Source organism: Balaenoptera musculus, chromosome 14 (genome assembly GCF_009873245.2).
Source record: "Balaenoptera musculus isolate JJ_BM4_2016_0621 chromosome 14, mBalMus1.pri.v3, whole genome shotgun sequence".
NCBI lineage: Eukaryota > Metazoa > Chordata > Mammalia > Artiodactyla > Balaenopteridae > Balaenoptera > Balaenoptera musculus.
The window spans coordinates 62,479,027-62,503,079 of NC_045798.1; the positions used below are offsets into that span (position 1 = coordinate 62,479,027).

The following is a 24,053-nucleotide window of genomic DNA, read 5'->3' on the forward strand; positions in this document are numbered from 1 at the left end:
TCCTTTTATTCTCTTGTGTTTCCCACTTAGAGAAGTTCCTTTAGCATTTGTTGTAGAGCTGGTTTGGTGGTGCTGAATTCTCTTAGTTTTTGCTTGTCGGTAAAGCTTTTGATTTCTCTGTCAAATCTGAATGAGATTCTTGCCGTGTAGAGTAATCTTAGTTGTAGTTTCTTCCCTTTAATCACTTTAAATATATCATGCCACTCCCTTCTGGCTTGTAGAGTTTCTGCTGAGAAATCAGCTGTTAACCTTTTGGGAGTTCCCTTTTATGTTATTTGCCATTTTCCCCTTGTTGCTTTCAATAATTTTTCTTTGTCTTTAATTTTTGCCAATTTGATTAATATGTGTCTCGGCGTGTTTCTCCTTGGGTTTATCCTGTATAGGACTTGCTGCGCTTCCTGGACTTGGGTGGTTATTTCCTTTCCCATGTTAGGAAAGTTTTTGACTATAATCTCTTCAAATATTTTCTCAGGTCCTTTCTCTCTCTCTTCTCCTTCTGGGACCCCTATAATGCGAATGTTGGTGCATTTAATGTTGTCCTAGAATTTTCTTAAGCTATCTTCATTTCTTTTCATTCTTTTTTCTTCTGTTCTATGGCAGTGAATTCCACCATTCTGTCTTCCTTGTCACTTATCCGTTCTTCTGCCTCAGTTATTCTGCTATTGTTTCCTTCCAGTGTACTTTTCATTTAAGTTATTGTATTTTTCATCTCTGTCTGTTCTTTAATTCTTCTAGGTGTTTGTTAAATATTTCTTGCATCTTCTCAATCTTTGCCTCTATTCTTTTTCTGAGGTCTTGGATCATCTTCACTATCATTATTCTGAATTCTTTTTCTGGAAGGTTGCCTATCTCCACTTCATTTAGTTGTTTTTCTGAGGTTTTATCTTGTTCCTTCAACTGGTACATAGTCCTCTGCCTTTTCATTTTGTCTATCTGTGAATGTGGTTTTCATTTCACAGGCAGCAGGATTGTCGTTCTTCTTGCTTCTGCTGTCTGCCATTTGTAGACTTTTTAATGATGGCCATTCTAACTGGTGTGAGGTGGTACCTCATTGTTGTTTTGATTTGTTTTTCTCTAATAATTAGCAATGATGAGCATCTTTTCATGCGCCTATTGGCCATCTGTATGTCTTCTTTGGAGAAATGTTTATTTAGGTCTTCTGCCCATTTTTTGATTGGGTTGTTTGTTTTTTTGTTATTGAATTGTAGGAGTTGTGTGTGTGTTTTGGAAATTAAGGCCTTGTCAGTCGCATCATTTGCAAATATTTTCTCCTAGTCTGTAGGTTGTCCCTTTGTTTTGTTTATTGTTTCATTTGCTGTGCAAAATCTCGTAAGTTTGATTAGGTCTCATTTGTTTATTTTTACTTTTATTTTTATTGTGAGGTATGGTTTTATATGGTGCTTATATTGTCACAATATGGTACTACATGTTCTGACTCCAAAAGTTAGAAAACACAGGCCTGGGAACCAAGAACTAAGACTGGCCTCTGTCACCATAGCTTACACTGAGCCACTTGGGGAATTTGTGTCCCCATCCTTTCAACATTACGCTCTGATGGACTAGAGCACCTGGCTCTAGGTGGTTGGCAGGGGATACATCTATCAATGGTCATAAAAAGAGTTCCACCAAAACTATGGCTTATATCTGGTCATTTGGGGGTCCTCATGCCAGTAGACCAGCAAGCAAGGAAAGGAGTAACTATCTCGGCAGGAGAAGGTGATTACCATGAGGAAAGGTGGGCAAGGAAGAATGTATCTGGAACTCAGGAGTTTCAATGAGATGCCTCTTGGTGTTGCCATGCCTGGTAATAAACATAAATTGCCAATTTCAGGAGAGTCTGACAAGAGCCTGTTAACCAGGGGCTAAGACCCCTTAGGGATGAGGGTCTGGGTTACCCCACCAGTCAAGCAACCTAGACAAGCAGAAGACTAGCCAATTGTGAAGGGACTCTAGAATATGTGTGTATTAGTTTGATGAGGCTGCCATAGCAAAATACCACACACTGAGTGGCTTAAACAATAGAAATTAATTTTCCTGCAGTTCTGGAGGCTGGAAGTCCAAGATGATGGTGCCGGCAGAATTGGTTTCCTCTGAGGCCTCTCTCTTTGGTTGCAGATGTTCACCCTCCTGCTGCCTCTTCACATGGTTGTCCCTTTGTGCACACTCACTCCCGGTGTCTCTTTTTTTCCTACAAGGACACCAATCACACTGGATCAGAGCCCCACCCCAACGGCCTTACTTCAACTTAATCACCTCTTTAAAGGCCCTATCTCCAAAACGGTCACTGGGGTGCTGAGGGCTAGGACTTGAACATATGAATTTGGGGGAATACAACTCACTCCATAACACGGTGGTAGAGGAAGGAGATGATGAATATCAGTTATAGACTCAGGACCATCTGTAGCAGCAGGGACTAGAGCTCGTCCTACTACACTTCCTGGGGTGTGTGCGTGTGTGTGTGTGTCTTTTGGAAACTGGGACAAGTGGTGACAGGATGCAGTAAAGTGCATGTGGGCATGCGTGGACCTGAGCTGTGCAGGGGTCAGCACTGCCAGCACCCCATCCACTACCCCTCAGTACCTATCACTTCCCCACATGCCAGCCCAGCTTCCAGCTGCCAGGAACCATGTGAGGACTCTCGGCCTGCTGGAACCCACTCTGCTGGTGTTCATGGCAAGACAGAAATGCCAGGGAACTAATACCTCCTAGGAGCAGCCTTCTACCTGTGACTGGTGGGAGTTGGTGAATGACTATCCCAGCTCCCTCCCCTCAGGTGAGCTATTTCTGAGGTGTGGATCCCACACTGTCAACCAAGAGTCCCAGCAGCTGAAGTTCATTGCCCACAGTGGTAACTTGCTTGATAATGAACATTTTTTTTTTGCTTTCCTTCCCTTCGCTGTCTTACTTCCCCACTTCCATACTGGTGCATTCCGGGATCACCCTCCAGAAAAAGTACCTGCATTCAAATCTTTATCCCAGGGTCTGCTTCTGCTGGAACCCAAATTAAGGTGCTGACAGTCTGCAGAACAGCTCATACTTACTAAATTCATCATGTAAACTTATTTGACTGGCTTCCCTTTACACTCCTACTTCTCTCTCAACTGGTTGTTTCTCTAGCTACGTTTTCTTCTTCTAGGCCACTAGTTCTTTCATATTTACTACTATGTGTCAAGTTCTGGGGATGTAGCAGGAAAAACGATAAGAGGGACCTGCTCTCATGGAGATTACAGTCTAGGAGGGAAGCCAGACTTTGAACAATTAATTTCAAGAGTGAATCCTGTAATAACAAGGAAAATGTGAGAGTGGGGAAGGAGACAGCAGTGGGATCCCACCAAGCCTGGAGGCAGGGAACATGCTTCCCCGAGGAAGGGACCCTGCATCTGGCACCTGAAGGGTTAGTAGGAAGTGGCTTCGTGCCAGTCTCCTCCTGGCTTCCCTGACTGGCAGTTTGTCCTTCTATGGTGGTCTAATGATAGCAAATGTGACAAGGGGTCAAACAGAGCTTGGAAGAGAGATACAATTAACACAAAAATGCAAAATAAATCCCAAATCACCAAGAACCTTTATTTTACTTCATATTGAACTGGAAGAGCAATAAAATAAAAATATTTTCAATTCTTAAGACATTTTTACATCAGTTACACTGATCAGTAGAGAGAAAATTGAAATCCCTATGGAATTGCTAACAATAAATAAAATACTAGAAAATAGAATGTTCTGAGTTCAAAGGAAAATTTCCTGAGCCTGTTCAATCTGGGGAAGTCAATGACCCTTTGCAAACTTCAGTTTTTCAAAAGACTATCCAACTGATGCAAGCTTCTGGTCATGACAAGAAGCTGCCACTTTCAGCAGCACCTTATATGAAAAGGGGAAACAATCAGTCTTCCTTCAATCACTTTGTCCATAGTTCTGGGAAAGCTATGCACAGAGCAGAAAAGGAAGGTATCTGCTCTTTGTGGTACCAGAATTTCACAACATCCCAAATAAATGCCAGTGCTATTTTAACTTGTCATTAACTAAAATGTACCATTTGCTCAGTGTGCGAATATTAGACCAATCTCCCTGCTGTTTGTGGGTGACCAAAGGAAGACCCAAATATTTGTGAAAGGGTAAGATTGACACTTTAAAAATTCCAGGATCTAGAAAGGGAAAGATTTTCTGTGAAGACCAAAGATTGAGTACTGGCTTTGTAAGTCTAAAATTCTCTTCAGGGATAAAGTCAAAATACCATGTTTCATTGATCCTAGGATGTACTTTTTCCCCCACACTTTAGCATCTCAAATTCCAATGGGCTTGGCCATTAATTGTCACAAGTGTCAACTCCCCCACTGACTTTCTTAGTGGTATATAAGGTAAGGGGATGTTTTACAACGAATGGCTTCTTAGATTAGATTAAATATGGTGCTCTGTAGTTCAGTACACACAGTGAGCCATATAAAAATAAATCTGACATTTTAACCCTGGTAACTTTCCCGAGTGAAAAGATGTTGGCAAAAACATTTGGCGTCTTAAATTTCAACATGCGCATCACAGCCTCAGGCAGGGTTAGAAGGATGGTGATGGGGGATGAGCTTGTACTCTCCTTCTGCGTCTGTCCCTAGTCAGCTGGGAGAACTGTAAGGAAATCGATTTCACACTTCTGGGACTCATTTCCTCATCTGTAAAGTGAGAAAGTGCTATCAGATGGCCTCTAAACCTTCCAGCCAAAAAGGAAGGTGATTTTAAATCTTACGCCACTGAGTATGTGTCACTGTGTAAATTCCATAGCCACGCTGCCCCCAAAAGGCAAAGGAGCTTCTTGAGTTGCTGAGTTGCTGGCTCAGACTCCTCTGCAGCCATCCCTGCCCCAACCCCCAAGAGTCAAGGCTTCAAATCCACAGACTTTCTTGAATCAAGCAGAAAACACAGTTCATTCACAACTTTAGTAACTTGATTGGAAAAGTATAATTCTTCAGTGTTGGGCAATTTGCAAACTTCTTTTAAAAACTGCAGAACTCTACTAGGTTAAGTTGAACTAAATGTCTACGATAAATTTTAAAATATCAAAAAATTATAGCAAGGGTTCACTTCAAAGTCTTCATGATTGACGTAATTTCTACAGATTCTGCTGCTTTAAGTGCCTCCTTCCATGCCACAGAAGCGCCAACCACAAAAAGCTTTGTTTTCTGAAAGAAAATAATAAAGAAATTTCATTTGAATTAACTATTCATATCAGCACCCTGCTCCTACATTGAGATTTTATTCAACAAGGACAATGTGCTTGGCCAAGGAAAATAAACAGTGAGAAATGGGTATTCCAAGTGATGAAAAATGGAATAAAAACATTGCTTTATGATAAATAACACATACATTTATATTTTTATATACATATTTTTAATTCAAAAGTCATAATCTATCTTTACCTAAACATGTTAGAATTAAAAACAATAGCAGCTAAAATCAACAATTGCAGAACAAATCGCAAATTCCTAAAGATTCCTATTTAAATGTCAATTCCAAAGGTTCAAACTATTTTAAATGTTGTGATGTCGCTTAACTAAGTTACTAATAAAGGTAGACTCCCTCTTTAAAATTCTCTTAAATTCAGTCAATTATACATGTTCAATTCCTACTCCTTGAGCTGGCACAGACACTAATGAGGCCCAATGAAATGACCAAACTTCAGTAAATGTGTTGGTATTGGCATCTTACATTCAAACAGCAGATTCTTGGGCTCTGAGGAACTACAGTTGCTGGGTCAAATGCTATTATTAAGCAAGTAGAATATATGCTTTACCCAAATGGGTGAGGGAAAGAAAGGAAGGAAAAGAAAAACGAAAAGAAGAGAAGAGAAGAGATGGAAGAAAGTGGGGAGGGAAGAAGGGAAAAGAGAGGAGGGCAGAAGGGAAAAGAGAGAGGAGGGACAGGTGGGGAGGAATGAGAGAGAGAGAGAGAAAGGAAGGGAGGAAGAAAGGAAGGGGAAAAAAGGAAGGGAGGGAGGGAGGGAAGGAAGAAGAGAGAGAGGAAAAAAGGAAGGTAAAAAATAAAAAAGAAACTCTTGGAGCTGCTGATGCCCCACCACATAGCCATCACTGCATGGTGTTCTAGAGAGCAGGTTCTACCTTTGAACACCAAGTCACTTGATTTCCCATGTTCTTGCTCTACCTCCAGAATGGGCCAGGCCTCTTTCCATGAGAAAGAGAGAGGCTTATGAAATGAAGCAGAGGTGATGACTGGTTGTAAAGACTACAATTTGTTTGTTGGTCAGAAAGGTATATATAGTTAGAGGATGCGGTTTTTTATGTCTTCAATATCCACTATCTTTCGCAGCAAAGTTCCTAAATATTATAAACACACTTCTTAAGCAATTTAAAGACTTACATGCAAATATAAATCATACTTTCTGATTATTTCTGTCTAATCAAGAAAACCATGGCTTCTGTCCTAACAGCTAATTGGCCGTTAAGTCACAAAGTGGGTGGTTTTAGAGGAGTGCAGGCAAGTAATGTTTGATGTGCCCACTTCCAAGCACTTTTCAGTGGTAGAGGACACTGGAGGAAAACCACCACGGAGCGCTGTTAAAACCTGTTTTGTTTCATAAGTGACAGTAAATATCACCAACACCAACCCAAGAAGGGTGGGAGAAAGGTCTTTCTAGTTCCATTGCAACTCCCTGAATCCTACCCACCCCTCCTGTCACTCCCAAGAACACCCTAAGATCAGGAATACGCAAGAGGACCAACTCTTTAAAACAGCTTTTTTTTTGTTTGTTTTGTTTTTTTCTGGTTTTTTTTGGTAACAGCTTTATTGATATACAAGTTGCATAGCAAATAATTCAGCCATGTACATTGTACAACTCAGTGGATTTAGTATAGTCACAGAATCGTGCAATCATTACCACAGTTGATTTCAGAATACAGTGCTTGTTTTATCAGCAAAATTCTTTCATTTACGCTGACCATAGTGAGATTTAGGGCACATTAAAAAGAAAAATAATGCCATTTCAAGAAATGATGGGTACCTCTATTGTCTTCCGTGTTATTTGTATATTGCCATAGAGGAGGGTTTTTTTGGTTGTTTTTTTTTTTTTGCTGCATTGGGTCTTCGTTGCTGTGCACGGGCCTTCTCTAGTTGCAGCAAGTGGGAGCTACTCTTCGTTGCGGTGCGCAGGCTTCCCATTGCGGTGGCTTCTCTTGTTGTGGAGCACGGGCTCTAGATGCGCGGGCTTCAGTAGTTGCAGCACGTGGGCTCAGTAGTTGTGGCACGCAGGCCCTAGAGTGGGTGGGCTTCAGTAGTTGTGGCGCACGGGCTTTGTTGCCCCGCGGCGTGTGGGATCTTCCCGGACCAGGGCTCGAACCTGTGTCCCCTTCATTGGCAGGCGGATTCTTAACCACTCTGCCACCAGGGAAGTCCTTGCCATAGAGTAGTTTTTAAAACATGACTTGTACTACAGTATATACATTGAATTAATGCAACAGAAAACACATCCAACCTCGTTTTAATTGTCTTTTGAAGGGGAAGAATCACTATCTAAAGGTTCTGTTAAACTACTTTAAGGTTCTATTAAGAATCAGTTAAGGTTATATTCAGTTCTTAGGTTTCTTTAGGGTAACTACTGAAATATTTATGTTACACTTCTGAAAGAGTTATTGTACTCATCAATCTTGTTGAAAGTTCTGGAAAATCAGGAACTATTAATGTGTAAAATGCTCATGCCCTTAGCAGTGCTATTTAAATAGGTCTCCTGTGGCAGGAAAATAAACTGAAATGTGCCTCAAAACGTAACCCTCAACTCAATAGGACACAATTAGCTATTTGCAAACCTTTCAACCCCACCTCTACCTCCAGAGGCACATACTTTCCTGGGAAATTATTCTATTTTGGTTATTATGTGTCTCTCTAAATATTCTAAGTTTAAAATTTAGAATATTTTACATTTTCTCTTCCTTAGAATCACACTCTAGTGACCAAAGGGGGATAAAAACCCCACAAAACTACAAATTGTTTTATGGAAAATGTCAATATCTTATTTTATTATTAATGTAAGCATGTGATGCCAAAGAAATGAAGGTAATTTTACAAACTCAGAATTTTGGCAAATACATGAAGTTTCCATTTTATTACAGTTTTATACCACATTAGTTCAAATCCATTTCTCTACAACTACCCCAACAGAGCTCCTCTGGAATTATTTCAGTCATCCTTAACATGTGACTTTACCAGACTCTGAATGTAAAATAAACATAAAAGATTTCAAATTAGTAACTTTTAATTATGAATGGGATAAGACATAAAGTCATCAGATGATGGCTAGGGCTATTAATTTCCAACAAGACACTCTGTTGAAATGTTTCTCCTGATACCCCAGGTATAAATAAGAACCTTCAAAAAACAAGGGCAGAACCAAAGTACAATAAAGAAGCCTCTGCAGCTTAAGCCTCCCCTAATCCTAAACCTCTGACAGAAGCTAGGCAAAGCATCTTTCTTGCACATTAAGTGGGTGTCCAGTATTTCCATGTAGTTGAGCTTTCAGAGGCAGACACTCAAGCCTATCCTTAGGATATACCGTCTTGGCTCTGGTTGTATTAATTATGCCTGAAGAGTTTAATACCCATCCAAGTCCAAAGGTGGAAGAACACAGAAAGGGGTATGGTAATCGGCAAGAGCAGACTGTAAAAGCACAGGCTGCTTGTGCTAGTGCAGCCCTGTGGGAAGTTTTCTTCCACGGAGGCCGAGTATAACAGCCCTGCTAACGAGACCAACGGAATAAGGACAGTCAACGTAGGAAGAGACAGAAACATTCTTCCCCTCCACTTATTACCCGCCACTCTGACTTTTTAAAAGGTGGATGGTATTTAGAAAATTCAGTTGTGTGTGTGGTCGTTTTTACGTATGATCTAATGCTGCTCCGTTTCTTCTTGCTTCTTTTTTTTTTTTTTTTAAGAAATTCACGTTCTTTTATTTATTTATTTATTTATTTATGACTGTGTTGAGTCTTTGCTTCTGCGCGAGGGCTTTCTCCAGTTGCGGCAAGTGGGGACCACTCTTCATCGCGGTGCGCAGGCCTCTCACCATCGCAGCCTCTCTTGTTGCGGAGCACAGGCTCCAGACGCGCAGGCTCAGCAATTCTGGCTCACGGGCCCAGTTGCTCCATGGCACGTGGGATCTTCCCAGACCAGGGATCGAACCCGTGTCCCCTGCATTGGCAGGCAGATTCTCAACCACTGCGCCACCAGGGAAGCCCTTGCTTCTTATTTTGATGTGTCATCCTAGCTGCCTGTGGTATCATATTAGGAATCCCATCAATAATTGGATAGGCTATTCCTAACTCTTCGTTAATCAGTTCATTTGTCGATGCTTCATATCGGAGCGGCTTCTTGGAGAGCGGGCACACCAGGAACTCCAGCAGCGCTGGGTCGAAGACGCGGGGCGGTTCCCGCGTCCGCTCGCTCTGGTCTGGGGACGGCCGTGACACGGACGCGTGCACACACCTCTGGGCGACCGCGGGCGGCTGTGCGCGTGTCCCCCGCAGCGCTGAGGCAAGCCGGCCGCAAGCTCCGCGCGGCATGGCCTGGCAGCCCGTGACCACCCGCGCCGCTGCCTTTAAAACAGTTTTTAATTAAAGAAGTAACACATTTTCATTGTAGACAAATTAGAACACATGGATGAGCAAAAAGAAAAACTATTATCTGTTTAGGAAGATATCCTTTAAAATTTTTTCTTTGCTCATATATGCATATATATGCCCATTTGGGTTAAAAGAATTACAGTTCGTTATGAGTTTTAGTATTGCTGTTTTGGCTTCAGAGATATTCCTTCCAGCTGTGAAGACTGATATTGACCTGGGGCATGTTGCAAGCTCCTGAGTGCCAAATGGGAAGAACCACCTTTGCAGCCACAGTTGGCTTAGTAGTTGGGCTCTAGGAATCCCTCTGGTTTACTAACTAGTTCAGAGCACTAATAATCTGGTGCAGGATGACCCCTTCAATGCTCTTGTGTATTTGCTGAGCATGATATCACCTGCCTTATTTTCACTGACTTCTTTTTACTTGACTTTTCCCCTTTGGGGAATGGGGGAGAGCACTAGAGGCTAAATTACTTAAACAGTGAGGAGTAGGTGTATTTGTTTGTAGCACTGCCTTAAGTATAGGTGTGTAATAGCCATGAAAGAGATTAATAAGAGCAAATAAAGAGTTACAGAATAAAGAAGGGGAATTACCCTCATTTAAGTAGGTATGGAGTGGTCTCGGTCCCCTTTCAGTTGTGGGAACCAGAGGCCATCCTGCAGGGGCACCATGCCAACCAGTGCAAGGCCTGATGCAAGGCCTTGTTTGCCTGCAGTGACGTTATAAAGAAGCTTCAAACACTTCAAAAATACAATCACCAGTCTAAATGCAACTTGATTCTGTGAAGGTGAAAGGTTCTTACCATTCATGTTACTGATAGATCAAATTGTAGTTATCAAGCAAAGAATAATCAGGGTCATCTGCAAAGGGCAGAACACAGAGCAACATTAAGTTAACATTTTTTCATGATAATATCTTAGCCCTTTTCAAATCAAGGCATCCCACTCAGAGTCTGGTGACTGCCATTTTGTAAGAAGAAAACATATCTGGCAACAAAACCTACAAATAATAGTCATAACTACAAGTCAGAAAACATATTGGAAATCCCTATTATGATTTCTTTGCCATTTTTCAACCATGCCCAGATAGCAGTCCCCACAGTAAAATCATCTTCAAAAATGGACAAAAGTAAGTCCCACAGTATCAAGTGGTAATTATAAGGTAACAAGAAATCAATTAACTTAAATCCTTATCTAGTTCAAAGATGTAATTTCAGCCACTAAATTTTTTTCAGTCACTAAATTTTTGCTAAGATGCTAAATGCAGCCCAAGATGTCTCTTCCCTCTTCCTTTGAACATAGATAGGCATATCTTTCTTTTATTCAAATAATAGGTATTTGTTGAGCACCTACTATGTGCCCAATACTGTGTTATGTTTTGCGACTGATTCAGGAGAAAACAAAGTGCCTGCCCTTAAGGATCTTGTAATTATCCAGGAAATACAAATTAACAAAAAGCATTAAGTGTGTGGTTCTCCCAGAGGTATCATAGGAGTTCAGAGAGAAAAAGAGACCAGGGTGCTCAGTGAAAGATCCAATTATAGGCAGTGTACAAAATACCTAATATTAGGTTACATGTTTCCAGACATCTTCTATAAATTATATTTCTGTGTAATCCAAAGGAAACTATATCTCAGTTTTGCTGTTCTCATGGTCCAAGAGAGAAATAATCAGAGAAATAAGAGAAATAATCTCTTAGTAAGAATGCCTAGTAAGTTTCTTTTGGTACTTGAGTAGCTGAATTCTCTTGGATAAGCTATAAAATAGACCATGAAATACCAAATTCCACTCTGTGACAAACAGTATTATAGTTTCTAATAATAGGTTCATTCTCTTGGAAATTTGATTCTATTTATTCCCTTCTTTCCTTTTATTTCAAAATTCTAGCTACTCAACCTTAAATAATACCTGACCTAAGATTTCAAACAGTCTTTACCTGGTAAACTTTTAGGAATTGGGAGAGGTCTTCTCCTGTAAGAAATGAAAACCAAAATCTTTCAGATAAGTTCTTGTTATTTTTCTAAATTTCTACTTCACTCTACAAACACTGCATGCTAATCAGATCTGGTTTCTGCTCTGGAGGGTTAAGAAAAGTTCAGATGAAGCAAAAGCTCTGCAGCGTTGACCTCCTGGATCCAGGCTGCAGACACTACATTATGCTGGGGAGCAGGATGCACAGAGCCCTGCCCCGCAGCCCAGAAATCTCAGTCATGTGGTCATGTGGGCGAGAGTTTCTGATCGCCTTGATGCAAAATGGGAAGTCAAACAGTTCCTACCTTGCTGTCAGGGTTGAAGGAACTAATTCAAAGTTACTGCTTTGAGCAGCGCTTGGCATTCTTAAACACTGGTGATGAACTTGCACTTCCCCCTCAAACACTCCCTGATCTTTTTAAAAACTGGACTGAAAATTCAACAGCTTAGACTTCGAGGTGACTGTATATGAAACAGAAGTTTCTCTTCCCTCAGAATCCTTTATATCAAGGCAGCAAACTTTTTCTGTAAAGGGCCAGAAAGCAAATGATTTAGGCTTTGCTGGCCACACAGCATTTCTATCTCATTACTACTCAGCTCCAATGAGAAAGCAGCCGTAGACAGAATGGAAACAGATGAGTGCAGTCATCTTCTAACAAAGCTCTACATATGAACACTGATGTTTGCATTTCATGTAATTTTCACATGTCGCAAAATAGTATCCTTTCAATTTTTTTCAACCATTTAAAAACATGAAAACTATTCTTAACTTGCAGGCCCTACCAAAACAGGTAGGTCAGATTTGACTCACAGGGGGCCAGAGTTTGCCAACTCTTGCTTTCTACAAGAAAGGTATAGGATTCATGCATGAGTAATAATAATTACACTCAAGCATGATACAATCCCCCTTGAACTATGACTAGTACAACCCATTTAACATTTGTCCTAAAAATGCTATTTCCAAAAACCTAGCAGCCTCACTAAGCAAATGCAATGGTAGATATGTCCTGATTCTAATACGTCCATATTAGAATTGGAACACTAAAAATAAAAATGTTCTTTAAAAGTACTTTTCTTTTCTTTTTTTTTTTTTTGGCCACACTGTGGCATGTGGGATCTTAGTTCCCTGATCAGGGATCAAACCTGCGCCCCCTGCAGTGGAAGCACGAAGTCTTAACCACTGGTCCGCCAGGGAAGTCCCCCAAAGTACTTTTCTTCATGTGAGAGAAAGCTGGATATTACCTTGCCAAGTTAGGCCCCGTAGGCTTTCCTGGTGGGGCTGCATTCTTCTGGGGGCAGTAGAAATTCTCGTACACGATGGGTGCTAGGGAATTATCAAGACATAACACATTAAGAGGCTGATGACTTCCATTCTCAATGACCTGTGACAAGAAAGACTAATAGAACTGCTTAATTAACCCCCCACCCCACAGATCCATTCACCTGGTGGAGCCTGTCCAGTTTTGCGTTGATTCACAAAGTACTCAATGTCCTTCTCAATGCTGCACATTTCTAAACTCTTACGGACTTCTTCATACATCTAACAAAAAGAAGATAAATCAGGTATATAGAGGTATATGTCCATAAAAATGGTGACACGGCTTATTAAAGTAGGAGGTTTAATGAATGGCTGTTTCCCAAATTTTGCTCTGAAAAGAAAAAAGAAGACATTCCCAAGTCCTGGACTCATATAAAGGGATTTCTCTGATGCATATCTGCATTTAAATTTTTTTTTGAAGACGACAAAAAATATAGATTTTTTTTTTTTGTAGCAGCACAGAAACCTTGGTGGAAAGATTTTTTTTTTTTTTAAACTACTGATGGGACAAAGAAAATAGATACCAAGTCCCATGACCAATTCTACACATAAATGCAAAGACAATAGGAGAAAAGTTCTTCCAGTCAATCCTACTTGTTTTCTGGGTGTTTAATTATTCTTCTAAAGTGAATGTTCCATCTAAGCGAGGGTGGCTATTTCTTAGGAAAGAAGGTTGTGATAATTTGATTCATGTCCCTCTGAGACCTGGGAACCCATGACAGTTGCTGTGTACAAGTTAAGCCTGGATCACTCATGGCCCTGGAACACTGCAGAAGTAAATCCTGAGCCCTGGAGTGACCGTTAGCCTGGGCATGGCTCAGTCTGCTAGTCCTCGGTGCCGTCCAGGAGTGACCCCGTTTCAGACTGGAGCAGTCTCTGGGACTCACATTCATTTTGTGACATCTCTGTTTTCCATAAATTAAACTGCATTTGGGTCTCCCTTCTCTGCTCTCCTGCTCTAACCCTGAATTTGTCAGGGAGAAAGTCATGGTGGTAAAGTGAAACAAGAGTCAGGCAGGTTAGGTGTTTATCTGGGTCCATACTCACCGTGTGGCCTTGGGCCAGTCACTGTACCTACCTGGGCCTCAAATGAGGGGGGTGAACTAATAAATGTTTATGGTTCCTTCCACTCTACTGAATCTTTATGCAAAGCATCCTCCGTGGATGCCTCTGACTTACGTTATCACTTGTGACACATTGTTGTGACAGCTGATTCATGTGTAACCACAGTGCATTCCGAAAGAAGTTTATTCGTTCACATTCTTGAGTCTCAAACACCTATAGAAACAAAACTACATGTACATATGCAGAGAAAGGGGCCATCTGTCTAGACTGGCTATGACTTAAGAAACAATTTCAACCTTGAATTACCTGTAAGCTTATTGTCTCATTTAGTGCACTCCCACCCACCACCAAGGAAGCTCATAAACTCTTACTCAGGCAAAGAATGCAAATGGATTCTAATAACATATTAACACAAATAGGACTGGATATAGTTCTGAAGGTAAGAGGTGATGATGAACCTAAACATCAATGTTCTAACCTGAATTCCAGCTCACATTTCCAACTGCCTAATGGGCATCTATCTGTACCTGGGCAGCCTGCCAGAGCCTCCAATTCAAAGAGTTGCCCTCCTTCTCACCCCCTCCCAGAATGAGTGAATTCAACTGGCAAGACGGTCACAATTGTTGAAGCTAGTTGATGAGTACATGGGGGCCCTTGCACTTGTCTTTCATCCTTGTGTATGTTTGAAATTTCCTTAATAAAAAAGTTGTTTTAAAAGTCACTTCCGGGCTTCCCTGGTGGCGCAGTGGTTGGGGGTCTGCCTGCCAATGCGGGGGGCACGGGTTCGGGCCCTGGTCTGGGGGGATCCCATGTGCCGCGGAGCGACTGGGCCTGTGAGCCACAACTGCTGAGCCTGCGCGTCTGGAGCTTGTGCTCCGCCACAGGAGAGGCCGCGATAGTGAGAGGCCCGCGCACCGCGATGAGGAGTGGCCCCTGCTTGCCGCAACTAGAGAAAGCCCTCGCACAGAAGCAAGGACCCAACACAGCCAAAAATAAATTAAATAAATAAATTAAAAAAAAAAAAAAAGTCACTTCCTGAGGGGCTTCCCTGGTGGCGCAGTAGTTGAGAGTCTGCCTGCCAATGCAGGGGACACGGGTTCGAGCCCTGGTCTGGGAAGATCCCACATGCCATGGAGCAACTGGGCCCGTGAGCCACAATTACTGAGCCTGCGCGTCTGGAGCCTGTGCTCCACAACAAGAGAGGCCACGATAGTGAGAGGCCCGTGCACCGCGATGAAGAGTGGCCCCCGTTTGCCACAACTAGAGAAAGCCCTCACACAGAAATGAAGACCCAACACAGCCAAAAAATAATTAAAAAAAAAAAAAAAGTCACTTCCTGAACAATAGTTTTTGGATATAAGCAAATACAACTTACAGAAAATCAAACTATTCTATAAAGTGGACGCTATACTATTCAACATTGGATGTTATATATTAAAGTATTTTTAAAATGTTGACTACAAAACTATTACATTTTAAAGCTTCTTATAATGTAAAACTTTATACATATACAAGAGTAGAGAGAATAGCATAATGAATCCCCATGTACCCATCACCAGGTGAAACATTTATCCACTCACAACTGACTGTTTTACCTATTTCCCTACCAACTCACCTACTCCCTGGAGTATTTTGAAGCAAATACACTATTTCATCTATAAATATTTTATTATTCATACACGGTATATAAGTACTGTATATGAATATTACATTATTTTTATTATAGAATATTTCACGTAGACAGAATCATAGAGAGTGATATTAGGAAGACCCACATACCAACCATCCAGCTTTGTCAAAACTTTTGGCCATATTTGCTTCAGATTCTGTTAAAGCCTCTGTGTGCCTTCTTCAATCTCTACCGTGTTCCTCCTCCCCCAGAGATAACCATTATCCTAAATTTTATCATTCCTATGCAGATTTTGACAATATGTATGCATCCATAAGATGTATATGATATTGCTTTGCATGTTTTAAAACCATATAAAAATGCCCTTATTTCAGGCTTTTCCATTAGATTGTGGAATTAAGGAAGTAAAGCAGAAAAGAGTCTTTTAGGAGGGACCCACAGTTTCTTTCTAATTTGCCCTCAAGTAATTCTACAGAAGTAGAGGAAGGAAGGCCCGCCCTTCGGGTTCCAGGTACCTCGCAGGCCTTGATGTGTTCGCTCTGCCACTCTTCACGGACCTTATCCAGAGTGTTGATGTGCAGCAGGTACGCCTTGTCTGCAATGGAGGGGAGGGGCCTGGGTCTGGAAACTGGATGGGAGGGGGCTCGCAGACCCAGCCCTCAGGCCCCTCCGGGAGCTCACAGGGCTCCCGGGAGCTCTGAACGCTGGAAGGCCATAATTACATCTCACCCTCTATCATAACTTTGTGAAAAATAAGCAAAGGTGGGCATCACATTCTTTTTAAAGAAAAACCAAGCAATTAGCCAGAAATGCTCCAAGGAAGGAGAAGTGAAAGCTGACAAGGAACCTCAGCCAGGGTTTCCTTCCACCTCTTACTCCAGTTTTGGATTTAGAAACTTAAGTGACCACGGTTGTGAGAGGCTTGTCTCCAGCAAGAAACTCTGGGAATTAGAAGCCTTTGCAAACACTTGGTTTGGATTTTAGACTTCAGTGCTGACAAGGCCTCACAACTTGGCTGTTTCTTTCACAGCAGAGAAGAGTTATCAGGGCTGAAAAGCGGTTTTAAGATAGATGTTCCCAATAAATCAGAGTGAGCACCTGGTCACAAAGCAGCTGCCACTTGACCCCCCCTCTCCCCCCACCCCCACCGTCAGTCACCTGTCAGGCAGCAAGACCTAAGGCAGCAATGGCCAGAAACTGCTGCCTCATTTGCTTCCTCCCACTCTCCCGGGTTCCGATATACTCTCCCTTCCCCCCTCTCTTCCCTCCCTCTGTTTCTCCCTCCTTCCCTTCTCATACCTTGTTAATCCTACTGTATATGTATATACTCACTATTGTATGGTATATAAAACTACCTTTCTCAGACAGATTTAGGATAACATAAGCCCCACCACAATCCTCCCCCCAGACCCCTCACCTGAGTCTTCTACTGCAGTCTTTGAAGTTGCCAGTTTCACAAAAAGCTGTGAGGACAAAACAAAAACAAAAACAAACAAACAAACAAACAAAAAAGGGGTCAGGAATGCTGGGCTAGGCTTCTAAAGGCAAAACAGATTTTAAAGCAATAACTGAGAAGAGACAAGTTCTAGTTCAAGTCTAACCTATATTTCTCTCATGAGTTAATCATTCAACTTGCCCTCTAATCTTAACGCCATTGGAAAATAACCATCAAGCATCTTGCCCTACATCTTCCTAAAAACATACCCCTCCCTACCTTCTGATCGCTGACCGTCTTATATCCAGATTTTATAAAATTAAATTTATAAAACACCCAAGCAGGAGGCAGCCTAGCTATAAAGAATACATGAGCTGAGTTTTGAAAAAAGATGAAAACCTCAGAACCCCCTCCCCTGTGGCTATGCTTCTCTAGCTCTTCCCCAATCCCCAAAATAGGACAAGGGTTTTTCTGGCTAGGGGGACTCTAATGGCCTGAAGGAGGGTATTGCCAGGAGCTTAGAGTGCAAGTCCATTTTTTATTAAGACTATTAATTGGCTTTAGCTTGATAAATGTAAATCTCGGATTTTTCAGGCTGTCTGCTCTCCCGGGTACCTTTTCTTGTTGCTTCGGGTTTACCACGTTGGCACTCCGGTGGACAGCCTGCTCTGCTTCATCTTTGTCTCGGCATTTCTGCTCGTAGTTCTTCTTTGCCTTTGTAGTTTTGAGCCAAAAGAGGATCAAAACAGATAAGCAGACTGTGACCCTGAGGAGCAGCCACCCCAGCCCCCCACGCCCAGGAAAGAAGAGGGCACACTGATTAGGGCTCTGATCACCACTAGACTGGGGGCACTCAGAGGACACGCTCTTTCTTATCTATCTTTGGAAGGTCTCTCCAGCCCTTTTCCAAATCATGTATGTAGTGGCAACCTGATCAAGGAAGTAACAACGCCTATTTGGCAAAAACAAAGTACATGAGCTTTAAAAATTTACTGAAACAAAAGATGGAATTTGAAATAGGCAAAATCAAACACTTATGTAACTATAGGACGTGAATATGTAATATTCATAACCCTCAGAACTTAGATGCAATCACTTGGTCCTGGTAACTGTAACTATGTTTCAATATTCTAACGTGCCTCCTCATAGCATGTGGACAGTGGGGAGGGCATCAATCCCATCATTTCTGTAGCTCAAGGATAGTCATGTTCCTTCTTGATTTATAGAATTCTGTTTTAGCTAGTTTAAAAGTAGGCCGTGGTCTCTGCTGTGCTACCATTACTATCAGCAGTATGGAAACAGTTCACAAACTACAGTTAGTGAATCAAATAATTTTCTGTTTCAACTCTTGAAGCAAAGACTTAACTTGTTCAAACAAAGCAAAGCTGTGAATCAGTTGGCTAATAAATAAAAATGATACTTCCCCCAAAAAATGCTTGACTAAGAATCAAGACACCTTTGCAGAGATGGTTTGTGCTCATCAAATATCTCACGTGCTTTCCTACATTTCTCAGCATCCTCTGCAGTTCAGTGGGGGTTAACCTTTCAGTAAACAACCTTATAATTCTCTGTGCTACACACACACAGAAACAAAAGTTCATAACATTTCTTAATTACAAGCACATAAGATATTCATGCAACAATTCTTTTCTTATGCAACAATATCTTATAGACATTTCTCTGTATCAAGCATGAAGCCTGTAGCTGAACACTTTTAAAAAAAAATTTTATTGGAGTATAGTTGATTTACAATGTTGTGTTAGTTTCTGCTGTACAGCAAAGTGAATCAGTTATACATATACATATATATCCACTCTTTTTTAGATTCTTTTCCCATATAGGTCATTACAGAGTATTGAGTAGAGTTCCCCATGCCATACAGTAAGTCCTTATTAGTTACCTATTTTATATATAGTAGTGTGTGTATGTCAATCCCAATCTTCCAATTTATCCCTCCCCTCCTCTCCCTGCTGGTAATCATAAGTTTGTTTTCAATATCTGTTAAGTCTGTTTCTGTTTTGTATATAAGTTCATTTGTGCCCTTTTTTTAGATTCCACATATAAGCAATATCATATATTTGTCTTTCTGTGTCTGACTTACTTCACTCAGTATGACAATCTCTAGGTCCATCCATGTTGCTGCAAATGGCATTATTTAGTTCTTTTTTATGGCTGAGTAATATTCCATTGTATATATGTACCACATCTTTTTTATCCATTCCTCTGTTGATGGACATTTAGGTTGTTTCCATGTCCTGGCTATTGTAAATAGTGCTACAATGAGCATTGGGGTGCACGTATCTTTTCAAATTATGGTTTTCTCCAGATACATGCCCAGGAGTGGGATTGCTGGATGATATGGTAGTTCTATTTTTAGTTTTTTAAGGAACCTCCATACTGTTCTCCACATTACAATTTACATTCCCACCAACAGTGTAGGAGGATTCCTTTTTTTCTCCACATCTTCTCCAGCATTTATTGTTTGTAGATTTTTTGATGATGGCCATTCTGACTAGTGTGAAGTGATACCTCATTGTAGTTTTGATTTGCATGTCTCTAATAATTAGTGATGTTGAGCATCTTTTCATGTGCTTTTTGGCCACCTGTATGTCTTCTTAGGAGAAATGTCTATTTAGATCTTCTGCCCATTTTGTGACTGGGTTGTTTGTTTTTTTGTTATTGAGCTGTATGAGCTGTTTGAATATTTTGGAGATTAATCCCTTGTCGGTCACTTCATTTGCAAGTATTTTCTCCCATTCTATGGGTTATCTTTTCTTTTTGTTTCTGGTTTCCTTTGCTGTGCTGTAGCTGAACACTTTTAATGGTTGTAAATATACACACATACATATATATATATATATGCCATAATTTTCTTAACCAACTCTCTACTGGTGGATATTTACCTTATCTCCCATTTTGTATAACATAAAAATACTCTGATTTTTATTTTGGGTAGTGTGAATTTACAGGTCGGATTCCTAGAAGTGTAATTGTTTTCACTAATTCATATTCCTATAAACACGTACGTGAGGGTATATGGCCTCATGCTCTTACCAACACCAAAATAAGACAATGTTTTTAACCTTTTCTAATACTAGAGTTGAGAATGTTGGCATATGCCTTGTTTTATTTGTATTTATTTCATTACTAAGGTGATATGTCATTTCTACTTCATGTCTTTTACCTACATTTTTTTTTGGAGCATTCTTCATTTTAATTGAGTTTTAAGAGTTCAGTCTATACTAGGAACACTAACTGGTTGTAAATTATATAAGTTACTAATATTTTTCCCCATTTGATATCATGTATAAGATGATTTTTTTTCTTTTGCTCTAAAGAAGTCTTAAATTTTTTTTATACTTTTTTTTTTTTGACTGCACTGGGTCTTAGTTGCTGCACACAGGATTTTTTAGTTGCAGCTTGTGAACTCTTAGTTGTGGCCTGAGAACTCTTAGTTGTGGCATGTGGGATCTAGTTCCCTGACCAAGGAAAAAACCCGGGCCCCCTTGCACTGGGAGTGCTCAGTCTTAGCCACTGGACCACCAGGAAAGTCCCAAAAAGTCTTAAATGTTAATGTCAGTTATCAATCTTTCTCTTTCTTGCATTATTTTTTTTAATATGACATATTAAGCATTTTTTCTCTGTTGCTAAATAGTCCTCATAATCATATTTTTAAAGGTTACACAATTTAATCTTTCTCCATTTTTGTCACTAAATCACTTACATTATAGTTTTCATTATAGGTAGTGAACACGGTAGTGCATTTTGTTTTTCTTATTTTGGATGATTTCCTAAAGATAGAGTCTTAGATTCTTAGCGTAAGATTGATGGGGTGTGATCACATTTATGGCTCTAAAAGCATATCGTAAAATATCTTTTTAAAAGGTTATACGGGCTCCAGAGAAGATGGAGCAGATGTACTCTTCCCTATTCCTCCACACAAGTATAACTAAAACCCCTGGACATTCTACATAAAACAAACATAAGATTCTGAAAGGTGGCGAGAAGAAGGCAGATTAGCTATGTCCTTGATCTCAGAGAGAAACCTAGAAGCGAGTGCCCTGGGTTTTCTTTGGGCCTTATATCACAGAATGAATGCCAAAGCAGCAGACAACCAAGAAATGCCAATGGGCATAAACAAAAAAGAAAGTCTCAATGAAAACCTCCCCTCTCTAGCCAAAAGACCAGAAAAGGGGCAGCACAGCAGGACAGAAGCCTCCACATTCTACAGCAGTCAAACACCACATAAAGAAACCATGCCCCCCTCCCACCTACCACACATCCAGCAAAGGCCAAGTGGGGAGTCTAGACTTCCACCCTCACCAGGCTATAATGCGGTTCCCAACTCCCTTGCTGAGGTGGTATCAGAGAAGGACCAATAGGGGACTGGGACCTTCATTCCCACCAGGAGGTAACAAAGCCCCACAAGCCCCACACACCGAGCCAGTGGAGACTCTGTGGGGAGCCTGGACTTCCACCACCCCCACCTGGCAGTAATGAGGTGCACCCCCTCCCTGCTGCAGTGGTGTCAGAGGAAGTCTAATGGGGATTCAGAACTTTAATCAACCCCCAGTAGTACCAAGGCCACACTGACCCTATGGTGTCAGTGGAGGCCAAGGTGGGGAACCTGGCCTGGAACCCCTCATAGCAGTAATGTGGTGGCACTTCACCTCAGTTGCTTGAGTGGTGTCACAGGAAGCCAGCTAAAATAGAAGGTTTAAATAAGATCCAGAGTCTTGCAACAGAATACCTAAAATGTCCAAAATCAATTGAATATCACTTATACCAAGAACCAGGAGGATCTCAAACTGCATGAAAAAAGACCATCAATAGATGTCAACACCAAGATGACAGAGATGTTACAATTATCTGACAAAGATTTTAAGGCAGCCATCATAAAAATATTCAATAAACATTTGCAAACACACTTGAAACATGAGAAAATAGATAGTCTTAGCAAAGAAAAAGAAAATCTCAGTAAAGAAACAGAAGATATAAACAAGAACCAAATGGAAATTTTAGAACTGAAAAATATACTAAATGAAAGGATGGACGTATGAATGGAAGAGACAGAAGAAAGAATTGGTGAACTGGAAGATAGTACAATAGAATTTACCTGATCTGAAAAACAGAGAGCAAATAGGCTGAAAAACAAATGAACAGGACCTCATGAACCTTTGGAACCATAACAAAAGATCTAACATTCATGTCCTTGGAATCCTAGGAGAGAAAGGTGGGCTGAAAAAGTACTTGAAGAAATAATGACTGATGAAAAGAATGAAATAATGCAATTTGCAGCAACATGGATGGACCTAGAGATTGTCATACTGAGTCAAGTAAGCCAGACAGAGAAAGAGAAATATCAGATGATATTCGTTACATGTGGAATCTAAAAAGAAATGATACAAATGAACTTATTTACAAAACAGAAACAGACTCACAGACTTAGAGAATGAACTTATCGTTACCAGGGGGGAAGGATAGTTAGGGAGTTTGGGATCGACACTAACACACTGCTATATTTAAAATGGATAACCGGGACTTCCCTGGTGCTGCAGGGGGTAAGACTCCTCGCTCCCAATGCAGGGGGCCTGGGTTCAATCCCCGGTTGGGGAACTAGATCCCACATGCGTGCTGCAACTAAGAGTCCACATGCCACAACTAAAGATCCTGCATGCTGCAATGAAGATTCCTCATGCTGCAACTAAGACCTGGCACAGCGTAAATAAATAAATAAATAAATAAATAAATAAATATTTTTTTAAAAAATAAAATGGATAACCAACAAGGACCTACTGTACAGCACAGGGAACTCTGCTCAATGTTATGTGGCAGCCTGGATGGGAGGGGAGCTTGGGGAAGAATGGATACATGTATATGTATGGCTGAGTCCCTTTGCTGTGCACCTGAAACTATCCCAACATTGTTAATCGGCTATACTTCAATATAAAATAAAAAGTTTAAAAAAAAGAAAGAAAGAATAGCTGAAAACTTTCCAAATTTGGCAAAAGATATAAACCTACAGATTCCAGAAGCTGATCAAACCCCAAACAAGATAAAGCCAAAGAAATCCATGACAAGACACGGAGGTGAACTTCTGAGAACTAAAAAAAGAAAATATCATATCTTAAAGCAGAAATGACACCTTATCCATAAGAGAAAATCAGTTTGAATTACAGCAGCTTTCTTATCAGAAACTATGGAGGCCACGAGGAAGTGGCACAACATTTTTCAAGTACTGAAAGAAAAGAACTGTCAACACACAATCCTATACCCAGTGAAGATATCCTTTAAGAATGAAGAGGAAATCACTAAAGGAAAACTAAGAGTAGTTATCACTAGCAGACCTACCCTGAAGAATGGCTAAAGAAGTTCTCCAAGCAAAAGAAAATTATAAAAGAAGAAACCTTGGAACAGCAGAAGAAAAACACACACACCAAGCAAAAAATGAGTAAATACAATAGTCTTCCTTTCTCTTCTGAGTTTTCTAAATTACTTTTGACAGTTGAAGCAAAAATTTTAACACTGTTATGGCTCTAAATGTAGGTAGAGGAAATAGGAAAATTATATTTCAATAAGGCTTTCTCTTTAATTGTGAGAGAGTTTTCCCTAGATTGCTCAAAACATAAAAGTTCTGGGAGTAATCATATATCAACCAACACCATTTCTGCATTACACTGACATCATTCCCTATTTATCAATCGCTTTTCAGGTGCTCTGCGTCAAAGAAAAAAAAAAGCAGAACAGATTGCATACGCCATCAACATTGGTGACATTTTCTTTTTTGACCAAGTTACCAGATGTGATGTCATAGTCACAGAATATCGTGATGATACTTCTGTACAAAGATGGCGTCACAGATGTTCCAGTAACAAAGTTTCATTGTTAAGAGATTCATGAAAAGCTAGTGTGAGGTCCCCAGCAACTTCTCTTAGTTCTATCTTGTTAAGCATTTTTAAAATAACTTACTTAAAGTAAAGGAGGCTTTTACTATTGGCAGATATCTTAAAACTCAATAAAAATAGGTAAG

General features: G+C 40.6%; 3 protein-coding genes across 3 annotated transcripts in view; all 3 read right to left on the reverse strand.

The window, feature by feature from the left end:
* Positions 1-3,539: 3,539 nt before the first annotated feature.
* PSTPIP2 (proline-serine-threonine phosphatase interacting protein 2) overlaps positions 3,540-24,053 on the reverse strand; it is a 93,965-nt gene continuing 73,451 nt past the window's right edge. The window contains exons 7-15 of the mRNA XM_036874979.1: positions 17,639-17,737; positions 17,006-17,051; positions 16,104-16,183; positions 14,073-14,171; positions 13,019-13,115; positions 12,818-12,899; positions 11,541-11,575; positions 10,408-10,465; positions 3,540-5,165 (exon numbers count right to left, since the gene is read on the reverse strand). Coding sequence (XP_036730874.1) covers positions 10,416-10,465; positions 11,541-11,575; positions 12,818-12,899; positions 13,019-13,115; positions 14,073-14,171; positions 16,104-16,183; positions 17,006-17,051; positions 17,639-17,737 — 588 coding nt within the window. The 3' untranslated portion in view covers positions 3,540-5,165; positions 10,408-10,415. The remainder of the gene's footprint in view (positions 5,166-10,407; positions 10,466-11,540; positions 11,576-12,817; positions 12,900-13,018; positions 13,116-14,072; positions 14,172-16,103; positions 16,184-17,005; positions 17,052-17,638; positions 17,738-24,053) is intronic.
* LOC118906957 (phosphatidylinositol N-acetylglucosaminyltransferase subunit Y-like) lies at positions 7,492-8,787 on the reverse strand. The gene has a single exon (XM_036874981.1). It carries the CDS (start codon positions 8,778-8,780, stop codon positions 8,565-8,567), a length of 216 nt encoding a protein of 71 aa, XP_036730876.1. The 5' UTR covers positions 8,781-8,787; the 3' UTR covers positions 7,492-8,564.
* On the reverse strand, positions 8,813-10,360 carry LOC118906956 (protein preY, mitochondrial-like). The gene is made up of 2 exons (XM_036874980.1): positions 9,223-10,360; positions 8,813-8,896 (listed from the first exon to the last, which is right to left on the reverse strand). Exons 1-2 carry the CDS (start codon positions 9,545-9,547, stop codon positions 8,877-8,879), a joined length of 345 nt encoding a protein of 114 aa, XP_036730875.1. The 5' UTR covers positions 9,548-10,360; the 3' UTR covers positions 8,813-8,876.